This window comes from Rhipicephalus microplus, chromosome X (assembly GCF_043290135.1).
Source record: "Rhipicephalus microplus isolate Deutch F79 chromosome X, USDA_Rmic, whole genome shotgun sequence".
Lineage (NCBI taxonomy): Eukaryota > Metazoa > Arthropoda > Arachnida > Ixodida > Ixodidae > Rhipicephalus > Rhipicephalus microplus.
Genome location: NC_134710.1, coordinates 250,420,023 through 250,432,788, shown reverse-complemented (window position 1 = coordinate 250,432,788; position 12,766 = coordinate 250,420,023). Strand labels below are relative to the sequence as shown.

General features: G+C 46.8%; 1 protein-coding gene across 4 annotated transcripts in view; it reads left to right on the top strand.

Annotated features, from left to right (window-relative positions):
• Positions 1-12,766, top strand: part of poe (E3 ubiquitin-protein ligase-like protein poe) — a 567,105-nt gene that overhangs the window by 369,372 nt on the left and 184,967 nt on the right. For all 4 annotated transcript variants that reach the window (XM_075878938.1, XM_075878937.1, XM_075878939.1 and 1 more), the window contains one exon: positions 3,524-3,820. In XM_075878938.1, coding sequence (XP_075735053.1) covers positions 3,524-3,820 — 297 coding nt within the window. The remainder of the gene's footprint in view (positions 1-3,523; positions 3,821-12,766) is intronic.

The window sequence follows — 12,766 nt, the reverse complement described above, 5'->3', positions numbered from 1 at the left end:
CACGTGTACTCGTCCGAGTCTGCGTACATGACACCCACTGTCCCTTTCCTGTGTCGCGGAATCCCAGAGCATTTTACCCCTTGCCAATGTTTCCTTCGAAAAGTTATCCGATATAGAGATGCCGCTGCCTTTCAGCTTTCTGCACTGCTTGTAAACGTCAGCCTTTTTTCTGTAGACATACAAACTGAGAATGACGATTCAAGGCCTAAAGCTTTTTTTCCTTATCCTGTGTATTCGTTCCACGGTACTCAAGTTGACACCAAGCCTTTTTTGGAATACATTTACGAGCACCTTCGCTTCAAGATCGGCAGCAGATTCCTTGTCGGTTTCTGATACTCCATGTACCATTAGGCTATTCCTCCTACTTCTGTCCTCGAAGCTCTCTATTCTTTCCTGCTGCTTACTAAGAGTAGTCTCTAATTCCTTAACTGTTTTTGACAATTCAGCTATCAGACTCGCTTGTTCTTTAACCCCTTTAAGGCTGCTTTCTACTACCTTCATCCCCTTGCTCAAGCTTTCTAGATCAGCTTGCATTGCCTTTTGCCCGTCACACAATTCTTTCAACATTGTTTTCGTTTCTGGCCCAGGGTTCATTTATACATCGCTGTAAAGCAATAGACACAATGATACAAAGCCAGAAAAAATCACTTTGGGGCACGGCAGCACAATAAAGCGATCATCATTCTTGTAGCTATAATAACAGTAATAACTAACCTGTTCAAGGAACAGAAGGTGATTAGGCGACATTGCATAACCGTTGTCGTTGTGCCCTCTGAGGCCGTAGGTTGAAGCTGGCTGATTTATAGGGTCAGCCATGATCCGTCTTGCTTGCCGTTAATCACAGTGCCCGAGAGTGGTCCCATTGAGCGCCGATCTTGCCCGCAGACGGCCAGATGGTGCACTGGTTCCACGCATGCAGTTGGTATGATGCGGAAATCGGCATTACCAGTTCAAGGAACAGAAGGCGATTAGGCGACATTGCATAAGCTGTGCCCATGCACATGCTCTTAGCGAAATCACATGCACTTAGCGAATTTTCTATTGCGCATGAGATCTAGTGGCTGGATAGTGCATTATCCAATATTAGTTTGACAAAGAACCATACTTGGTGCTAAATGATTGTTTTCGAATGAGTTATTAGCAGCTGAAAAAGAAGCATAACTGACTGTAAATATACCATTTGGTACATAATAAAGCATGAAACAGCATGCAAAAATAACGGGCGTGGGGAGTGGTTTCAATGGGCTCAGTTCTGTTTTCCCATTTTTGCATGCTATTTCATTTTCATATATGTATTAGGTAATACAGTAGAACCTCGTTAATACGTTTTCGAAAAAAACTCTGAAATTAAGTGTATGATCCAGGAAAACGTACGATGCAAATCCAGCAAAAAATTAGGCTGCCAAGTTCATATAAGTGTTAGAGTGAAAAACCTTTATTTCTCGAAAACAGTCATTTTCTGCTGTTGCTTCTCACCTTTAGACAAGAAAAGCTCTTTCTGCACACATTGCAGACTCTTGTCCGCATTTACATTGTTTTTCCTGGAAAAGAAGCTTTGTTAAGTTTCCAGTTCAGCAAGGGCTTTGCCAAAGTTAGCCGGTCAGCGCACTCTTTCCTTCTCGCCGCTGTCTTCCGGTGCCTCATCCCCCACCTCCTTCACTGCATCGTCCCCTACCTCCTTGCTGCCTCGCCCCCCACCAGCTTTGCAACAATCTCGGCGACACTTTGCGTCTCGCAAGTGTGGGCGTTGTCGTCTATCAAGACAAACTCGACGAAGGGTGTGTCGGCGCTGGTGGAGAGGAACTTCTCATCGATGTCGGCGTCGATGTCAGATGCGCACGTCACAGAGTCGTCTTTGCTGCGCTCTGTGTTCTCTGATGCAAGCTGCCGCTAAAAACCGCATTTCCTGAAACATGTACTCCTTAAGAACGCTGCCATGTAAGTTGATTCCGGAGGCTCGTTTTTGCTTAAACCACTTCGATAGCGCCTCCTCCAGCTCCCCATGGCGGGCTCCACAGGCTTGCTTTGCTGCGCCATCGAATACCAAGGCGTTCGCGATCTCTTTCCGCTTAGACACCACGATACAAACAGTAGACGCTGGCAGTCCTAGTTCGTTTATTATGTCTATTTGTTTCTTCGTTTCTCCTTAATTAACAAGGGCTTGTGCTTCTTCGACGCCATGCCGGACCCTTCTGTCTCAAATCGCGGACTATGTACACTAAACAACATGCTGCCTCGGACAGGGCCCGGCCAGAGGAAACCTGGCGCGGCCTGCATATCCCTAAACCATTCGACATCGGTGTCAGAGTGGACAGGGGTCTCCTTTGGCTGTGATCTGTCACGCATCCTCGGCGTCGTAAACCTTGCACGCCATTGGCTACGTTGTGAGTGACATCGTCTATCTCATCGCTGACGTGGCGCTTCGGTAGCGTGCGCGCTGTGAGAACCTCCACTTGAGTAGGCCAAGGACAACTATTGCAAGGTGCCGACAGTGGAAACATGAGAAAGCTCGCATTCGCTGGGCTGATGGTGCAGTACGAGCATGAAAACACGACTGGGAGGCTGAGTACCGGCAGAAACTGAATACCGATGATCCGGCAGCCTTACACGCTATGATAAATAGCGAAAACCACTGTGCTACAGAAAATAACTGGCATTTTTTGAAAACCGTTTAAAGACTTTGACGGCTAAGACGGGTCTCTGTGTGGGAGAGGGGTGACAATTGAATGCAGCAAAGCAACCGTCGCCGCTGTGTGGCAGCAGTCTGCCACTTGGCGCTTCACAAGCACGCAAGAGGGTTTTTTTTGCTGTTTTTTTTTTTTTTTGCACGCCTGAATTGGAATTTTTGCCCGCAGAAGGTATCATATAACTGCTGTTTACCACAATGCCAAACGATGCTGCCGAATAATCGTATTTTCCGGGAACGCATTAAGCAGAACGTATTAACACATAGATCTATGGGGGCATTTTAGTTTTCGCGATTTCAAGTGTAAGAGCTGAGAAATTGTATTAAACGGGAACATATCAACGAGGTTCTACTGTATATAATTTTTTTTTATTGCTCGCAAATGTTGGCACTGGGAAAATGTATTGTGCAGTAATGTATCAGCGAGGTTCTACTGTATTTTGGTCATGTGTCACAATGATGTCAATGCCTTACAGTCTTACCTGAACTTAGTGTCAAAATTGTAAGTGCGGTATACAGATGATGACTTGCATATGAAGCTGTTCTCTTTGTCCAATATACGTAGTCGTACATCCTGAAATTCAGTTGAAAGGTTTGTTTTTTGTAGGAAGTGTAAACACGCCCTCGATTACCATTGATGACATAACAGTGAAGGCTGCTTTTTGGTCAATACTATATAATTTTTAAAAGCCACTCCATGCTTTGGCAAACAACTAGCTAATTTTAGTTTGCTTGGACATAGGCACTATTTTTCAAGAAGTGTCATTGTTGTCATTTTCTATTATGCACATTTAACAATATGTACAGCTTGCATAATCATATGCATTTTGCTTGCAGGTGGTGCTAATGCTCAGCTCAGATTTAGATAGTGAGGATGACAGAGATCGCGCGACCCTGGACAATTTGCTGAGCAGCTTGATTGGTGAGCTAGAGAGAAACGTGGCTCGTCTGGTCCAGAGGAGCCCATCCTCTGAGGAACAGCTCATTGTCATGCGCCTACTCAGTATCATGATGTCACGCATCAAAAGTTCAGCCAAGGCTTCTGGCCCCAGCGATCCTGCTTGCCAGAACTACTGCAGCACTTCAGCTGCAGTTGCCCTGCATGCTAGCGGCATTGTGGACCACTGCCTAGAGGTAGGCATGCTTCTCAGACTTATACTTAGTGGCAGTGTCCAAGGGACTGTGATCGGGATGGTAACATAATTAAGAAACATCACCAAGGGCAGAAATGCAGATATAAGGAAGCAGTGCGCTGACTCCATACATGAGTCGGCAAGCTCACTCAGGAGAAAACTTTAGTCAGTGTAAGTGAGTCCAGTTGTGGAAAATATTGGCCAGCCTAAGCGAGTCTAAAATGTGAAATGTTTCTCAAGTAAGTCTGAGTGATGTTCACAGTTTTTGCCAGCCTATGGCAGACTTTTAACTGTTATTTTAAGATCATGTAGTATAGGCATTTTGTGCAGTAACATCTGGTGGACAAAATATGAATGACAAAAGAAAAAGAACAGAGATATAGCTACGCAACAAAATAAAAATGACGAATTCACATGCTAATGAATATGAGGTGGCTTGAGATTGTAAGAGATGTTATACTGTAAAAGCTCGTCAATTCGGATCCTACGAGACTAGGAAAAATGGTCAAATTAACCTAATGCCAAACTATCAAAAGTATCAAGAAATTATTAAACTATGGGTGAGTGAATACTTGAGGGCTTCGAATATTTGAAAAAACAACAGTATTTGAATTCACCTTGAAGATGACTTTTAATTACAGTTAAATCCTTTTACAATAGGCATGCTCTGGGCAGCAATTCTCGTCTTTTATATGAGATGTCTTTTCTAAGCAGGGGAACTCGTATGCGCATTCCTATCCCCCGTATTTTACTGTAGGCATGCTGGTGCCTTTCATACCCATTTGTCTCTTATATCAGTGTTTCTTGTAAAGGCGTTTGACTGTACTCGAAATTACTAAGTATCATATTTACTCGCATTATAGGTGCACCCCCAGTTTCGTCGTGAAAAAATCGGGTTTTTTTATGTCTGCGCATAATAGGCGCACCCCGAACTTGGCTGTGATCAGTAGTTCTGTGCAGTATTTGCACATTTCTGATTCGACGTCCTCTTGCTTAACTGGAGCGAGAGAGAGAAAAAAAAAAGATCGTGGCAGTGCTGCGCGGGCTCACCGAGTGTGGAAGAAGGTCGGTTGCCTGGGCACCGAGGCTGGTGTGGCTTCAGCCGTGTGCACTCCGCATAGAAGGTGCGATTGCGTCTTCATTAAGTGCACTTTGAGTTTCCTGTCCGGAAAAGCGTCGTCGCTATCATCTTTACTACCTTGTCCGCAACTTTAAAACCTTTTCGGCTTTCCAAAGCGAGCTCTCACCTTTGCTGCCACTACTCAGGCTTGCACAAGCTCGGCGGACTTGTCTTGCCGTTGATTTTTTAACTGTAAACCTAAACATCGCGTCACGCACGCTGCTCTTGATTTAGTGCTCACTCGTACAAACTTCCCATGACAACTAAGCCTATTCAGCATTTGTTGCTTTTCAGTCGCAGTTGCCGGCAATCAAAGTTGTAGTTTTGTACAGAATCAACACAACTCTTTGCAGTGGCTGAAGGAAAGAGGGCATCGGTGGTGCTTGTAACATTAAAATGATAGTTCAAGACTCGATTGCAGTGTCTTTGGATATGGGTTGAAGGCCTTGAAATGATTGTTTTATACCATTTCAGCACACGAAACTTCGGTCGTGACTATGCACATAACCTAAATGGCCTGAAACCTAATCGTAGAATTTCCGTGATAGTGCTTTTTTTCATCTTTTTTTTCACGTTCATTTTATTAGCAATTCGGGTTTTTCGATATAAATTTTTTAAAATTTGATTGCTTGTAAGCACACCTCATCGTATGCCTTGAATCTCGGACACGCGAAACTGGATGCTCAATACATTTTGCTTATGAAATTAGGTTGTTTCGACTGGAGTGCAGATATCATGACTTGGGCTACTTAGTTATCAGTGGTCTTTGCTGTAGTCTAAAATAAAATTTTCGGAAATTTTAAGCCACATATAGGCACACCTCAAACTTGGTGCTGGATTTTCTGGAAAAAAGTATGCATATTATGAGAGTAAATACGGTATTCAAAAAGAATGCATATAGGTACAGTTGAAACTCACAATAATGAAATCGGCGGGGAAAGCAAAAAAATTTCATTTCACAGGATTTTTTTTGACACGAGAGTGTAGCAGAAAAGGCAGGGAATTGACTAAAAACACATTTTATTGCTAAAAGTCAGAGAGCTTACTTTGCTGTGCTTTCACTGCAGCAGTTTCATTGCTCTTGACTCGCATTGTAAAAAGTGGTCCATTTGCCACGTCATCGTGCTCCCCAAAAAACGAGTGAATTATGTCCATGGTAATCAACACATCTTCGAAGTCACAGTAAACAAAGCTGTCACTGTTTTGATGCTTGCGGTCGCGCTGTTTTTAAAGGGAAACTAAAGGCAACTAGGTATTAAGTCGACGTTGATTGTTGAAAGAGCGGTCCAGAAACCTCGTAGTGTTACTTTTGTGCCAAGGAAGGGCCTATTTTAAAATAAAATCACGTATTAGTAGTCCGCAATAGGTTAGCGCACGTCAAATTACCTGCCTCAAGAAGCAAACCGACCCGAACGACTCACGTCGCTGTTGCCGTGCACAATGTTTTCCTGCTTTACTGCGCTAGTAGCAGCAGACTGAGAGCAGCGGGAGCCATAGCACCAACAACGGCCGTTGATCGATTTCCTGCCATTGGCTCTGAAATTGCAAGCGTATTTTGGTTCAACTAGGCCCCACTAAATGGCACCACCTGTCCAGTTTGACCATGTGAAAATTAAATTTTTGAGCCACTCGTGCTATTACTGTTAGTAATGTCCAGCGGTTCTTTTTTCCAATAATCAAAAAATTATCAAGCAGGATTTTCTTGTGTCCCTTGATGCACGGAAGGTTCTTTTGTAAGAATACTGCTTGAAGCCACGCCGGGGTGAAGCAACCGTTTAATGGGCCTAACAGCACCGACACAGCAGCCAGCGGTTTCAGCAGCAGCTACAGCAGCACGAGCCTCCGCCACAAAAAACGTCCTTTGTCGTTTCTATAGCAGAGCCCGTATTTGTCACTACATTGACTCCCCTGTGCGAAAGGAGCCATTTTGGCGACATATGGCACAGACAGGACTGGTGGGTCGTAGTGAAGTGTTAGACGGTCGACGTGCACAGTCTCGCGCCCGCGGCGCTGTTGATCTGTAGGTGGCTGAATATGTTCAACCATATAGTTGACTGGTGATGTCTGATGCAGGATCCGGTATGGATCATCATACTTGGGTATGAACTTTGAGCAAATGCCTGGGGCAGACGATGGCAGAGCCACACGATTGTTCCAGGCGTGTATGACGAAGGGGATGAGCGTCGGTCATGGGAGTGGTTCTGGCGAGCTAGATCGTGCGTAGTAAGTGAACATGCGAGCTGCCGACAATCTTTGGCATATGTGGCGGCTTCAGCCAAAGTCGTCGATTCTGAAGGGTCTGGGCGGTACAGAAGGATAGTGCCCAAGAACGATGGAGGTTCCCGGCCATAAAGAAGGAAGAATGGGGAAAATCCAGTTGTTGATTGAATTGCGCTATTGTAAGCGTAACTAACGAATGGCAGTATGCGGTCCCAGTTTGTATGCTCATCGGAAACATACATGGAGAGCATTTCACCCAGCATGCGAATAAATCGCTCGGTCATCCCGTTGGTTTGGGGGTGATATGCGATGGTTGTTCGGTGCACGATGTTGCATTCGCGTAGGAGGGCTTCTACAGTTTCCGACAAGAAGGAACGTCCACGGTCACCGAGATGCTCGCAGGGTGCACTATGCCGAAAGACGAGGTTGTGCAGAATGAACAAGCCGACTTCACGCGCAGTGGCCTCGGGAAGCGCCGAAGTTTCGGCGTAGTGCGTAAGGTGTTCCACGGCTACGACGACCCAGCGGTTTTCATTTGGTGTGTATGGTAGAGGACCGTACAAGTCGATTACGATGCGGCCGATAGGCCGAGAAGAACAAGGCGGTGGCTGGAGTGGCCCTGTGGTTGTGCGAGGGGAGCTCTTCTGGCGTTGGCACAAGGAACATGAACAGACGTACTGCCTAACAAAGCAGTACATTCAACGCCAGTAATATCGAATTCGTAGGCGAGCATACGTCTTCACTACACCTGCGTGGGCGCATTGCAGATCCGCGTGGAAGGAGGCACAGACGTCAGAATGTAGGTGGCGAGGGATTACCAGCAACCATTTGCGGCCATCAGATAGATAGTTTCGCCGGTACAGAAGACCGTTACGAATGGTAAAATGATAAGCAGTTCATCGAAGTAAACGGTTGTCGGTACGAGGAGACTTCTGAGACAGGTACTCTAAGAGAGACGCTATTTATGGATTCTGGCGTTGCTCAGCAGACATGTCGGCATGTTCAAGGGAAGAACATTCGCAGCTGCAAACAGACGCTGTAACATAATCATGATGAAATTGCGAGCGGGAAAGAGCGTTGGCGTCCGAATGCTTGTGGCCTGACCGATAAATTACACGAATGTCGTAATCTTGGAGACGTAGTGCACAGCGAGCTAGGCGACTAGATGGGTCTTTAATGACGACAATCAACACAATGCGTGGTGATCAGTCACGAAGCCAGATTTACGCTGAGCAAGAATAGCGCCGAGGTCAACTCCACTAGCGTCAGTATGGATTTCGGTTGGAGCGTCTGGATCAAAGTGGCATAGGATAAATGGTGATGTCAGAAGATGACGTAAAGAGGCGAATGCTTTGTCGCATGCTGGGGACCACACCGAGATGTCTTGGTTGTCGGCAAGTAGCTGCGTCAGGGTTGCGATTTTGGTGGCGAAATCGCGCACAAAACAGCGAAAATATGAGCAAAGGTCGATGAAGCTGCGGAGTTTTTTTTTTGTAGCCGGCCTTGGAAAGTCCGCGACAGCGCGAAGCTTGGCTGGATCAGGATGGACACCATGCTTGCTAACAACATGCCTCAAGATGGTAAGCTGACGGGCAGCGAAGTGGCATTTCTTTAAGTTCAGCTGCTGTCTAGCGTCCGAAAGACAAGTCAGGGCACTTGCAAGGCGGCCGAGGTGGGAGTCGAAGTCCTTCGAGAAAACGACGACATCATCCAAATAGCACAGGCATGTGTTCCATTTAAAGCCTCTAAGGATGTCCATGAGACGGTCGAAGGTGGCAGGTGTATTACAGAGGCTGAATGGCATCACAATTCGTCAGGCATTACAAACGCAGTCTTGGAGCGGTCGGTTTTATTCATAGGGACCTACCAGTAGCCGGATCGAAGGTCTAAAGAAGAAAAGAACTCTGCTCCTTGCAGGCAATCGAGGGCGTCATCGATTCTGGGCAGTGGATAAGCATCTTTTCTCGTGATCTTAAGATGCCTGTAATCAACGCAAAATCTGATGCTGCCATCCTTTTTTTTTCATCAGTACAACCGGACAGGCGCAAGGGCTGTTGGAAGGTTGTATTATGCCACGTAGAAGTATATCGTTCACCTGATCATCAATGGCATGGCGTTCAGCGTGAGAAACTCGATATGAATGCTGACGCAAAGGTGCATGGCTACCGGTGTCGATTTTGTGAACGATGGCAGACGTGCAACCAAAAGAAGGTTGGCTATGGTCAAATGACATCTTGAAGCGACCGAGTAGAGCCAGGAGTTGGGTCGCTGAGCAGCGGGAAGTTTAGAGTCAATCGATGGCAAAAAAAGCCTTGAAGTGGGAGCGGTATCAGAGGTAATGGTGTTTAAGTGGGATGATGGCAAGTCATCAGGTAGGTGACTGGATGAAACAGAATCAATCTCCTCAAGGTGACCGAGGACTTCGCCATGGAATAATATGGCTGGGGAGCGAAGTGAGTGCGTTATATAAATGGAGCCATGTGAGTTTTCTACGGTGACAACTGCGAACGGGAGAAGGAAGCTTTTGCGAGAGCCGAAGGTGTCGGAGGGAATAAAGAGGGCGGTGACAGAGGATGCGTCGTCGCAGAAGAGTGGCACAGGAACACAGGATAGAGGAGAGATGCGAGTGTCCGCGGCCATGGTGACTCGGGAAAATAGCGGCTTGAAAGAAGGTCTTTCAGACGTCGGCGCTTCACAAAGGGGCAGTTCACACATCGTCGACACCTCTAGTTCGGCACGCGCACAGTGGACGACGGCATGATGAGTGCAGAGGAAGTCCCAGCCTAAGATGATGTCGTGTGAACATGGGGGAAAACACAACAAATTCGACTACATACAAAATATTTTGGATGACCAATCGAGCTGTGCACGCCGCAGAAGGTTGGATGTGATGCGCAGTGGCCGTGCGGAGAGAGACATCGGAAAGCAGCAGCGTAAGCTTCAACTTGCGGCACAGTTCGCCACTTATCACAGACACGGCAGCACCAGTATCAACGAGCGCTTTCGCAGGTACACCATCAATATGCACAGTTATTTCATTAGCAGGTAAAAACGGAGGCCTTCAAGGTTTCGATATGTGCGCAGCTCTTGCTTTAGGAACTGCGATGGTAAGTTTTCCCATTTGTGCGGGTGGTGATCGAGGAAGCATTGGAGAAATAGAACGGCGCCGTGGTGAGGGCGACCGATCCCTGTCGAAGACGTGGCGGCGACTGATCCAACGTGCGGGGAACGAAGATGTGGTGGCTCTGGACGATAGGAGTCGTAAGTCGCCTCACCAGCAGTTGGGTTGTAATCCTGACTACAGCAGTAGCGTGCTACATGACCGGGATGATGGCAGAAAAAGCAAATTGGCCTGTTGTCCGGAGTGCGCCAAGGGTTAGTTGATAATTGTCGTGGTTAGGTTCGTCACATAGCAAGGCGTGTGACGCGAGGAAGATGGAGACAGTGAGGAAAACAAAATGAAGTTAGATTGGACGAAAAAAAATTATTTCACATACAGTGCTAAAGTCGTACACGCACGCGGTTCACAAACGTAAGAAAATAAACAGTCACACAGTCTGAGCCGTAACCTGGTGCCTTGAAGTGGGACCCGTTGCGTGCTCGGATGCTGTCGTCGCTTGCGTGCCAGGTCAGCATACCACTGTAGAGGGCATCACCAGGTCTAGGCGTAGCCGCACACTGTCAGTGACGTCGGCTCGGTGGACGTGGTCAGCAGCTCCAGCCTCGCCGTACTCGCCGTACAGGAGATGTCCGCAGGACCACTCACCCAAAACTCGCGCCTGGCCACGCCGACACGCCATGCCCCGAGGACGTCAATGGCTCGAGGACAGAAACCCGGCCTTTCGAACCTCGCGCGTAGTTGCGGGTTCGCCCTAGGCTCCCTTGCGTCGTCTTGTCGGCGTCCGAACAGCTTCGTTCTCTGCGAGCGTCTCCTCTTCCTTTTTCAATGGGCGCGCTGTAATGCCCCTTCATTCTTCTCATATTCCAAGTGATGTGGCGCTGTTGTCTGCTATGCTCGCATTTTTTTAAACTACTACATCACATCACCCCCCACTTAAGAAAGTTCTTCCGGTAGAAGAACTTGAGGGCACTGGGGACACATTGGTTCGCAGTCGGAAACACACACGTAAGCATCACTGCACACTATAGCAGTTCCGAGCCTCACACACTCGGCACATTCGGTCACAAAAGTACACACCAGGAAAAAAAAAGAAACAAGTCACAAAACTAAAGCGTCATGATACTTGTATCGCGGTGTAAGGTTCACATCATAAGCTATTAATACCACTAAGCATCAATTCTTCATACAGACGTTGCTCACGGAGTTGGCAAACGGCTCATGTAATCTGCGCCTATGTTGTCTCTGCCTTTGATATACTCGACCGAAAAGTCGTACTCCATAAGAATGAGGCTCCATCGTAACACGCGGCTGTTCACATGCTTGGCCGACTTGATGTACACAAGCGGTTTGTGGTCACTCTGTAGAATGAATGTGCATCCAAATAGGTAGATGTGAAATTTCCGAACCGCCCACATAAGAGCAAGGGCCTCTCACTCTACTGTAGCGTAAGCAGCTTCAGGTGGTTGTAGTCTACGGCTTGCGTATGACACTGGATGCAGTATTCCTTCGCGACGCTGCATGAGTATGGCACCTACACTTCTCGATGATGCATCGGTGCGAAGTACAAACGGTTTTGAAAAATCGGGTGCTTTTAGAATGGGTGGCGTAGATAGCAAAACCTTGAGACCATCAAAAGACTTCTCGTTCTCCCCTGAGGACTTTGTTTGGGGCCCTCTTCTTGGTCGATTTGGTCAGTGGGTAAGAAACTTCAGAGTAGTTGTGCACGAAATCTCTGTAATAACCTGTAAGGCCCAAGAACGAGCGTACTTATTCTTTAGTTTGTGCACGCTTCGCAGCCTGTATTTTGTCGAGCGTTTCGACCTGCGGTCGAATAACGCCTTGCCCAACGAGATGACCGAGAAATTTTACTAGATGACCGAGACTCTTGACCAATCTCACTCTTTGTTGGCCAAATGGTCAAACCAGCGTCACGAACTCGCTTGAGAAAAGACTCAAGTATAGCTATATGTTCCGCCTAGGTTTCAGTAGCAATGAGCACATCGTCAAAGTAGTAGTACGTGCGGTATGTCTGCTACCACTTTCCTTATGAGGCGGTTAAACACAGCTGGGGCGGTTTTAATACCAAATGGCATGAATCTAAATTGATACAGTCCTGATTCTGTCGAAAAAACAGTCATTGGTTTCGAGCCTTGTTCCATGGGAACCTGCCAGTAGCCCTTGGCGAAGTCAAACTTTGAAAAGTATTTTGCTTGTCCAAGTTTACCAAAGATGATGTGTTCACGGGGTATAGGCTCGTTATCATTGACTATAATCTTGTTAAGTTGTCTTAAATCGATGCACAAACGCATCGTTCTGTTTTTCTTCACAACTACTATAGGTGAATTGTAAGCAGACTCCGATGGTTCTATGATGCCTTGTCGCAGCATGTCTGCTCTTTCTTTCTATACCGCTTCTTGGGTAGCAAATGGCATAGGGTGTGGCCTTATGCTTGCAGGTCTATCCGTGGTCAATCTTAGCTTGCACTA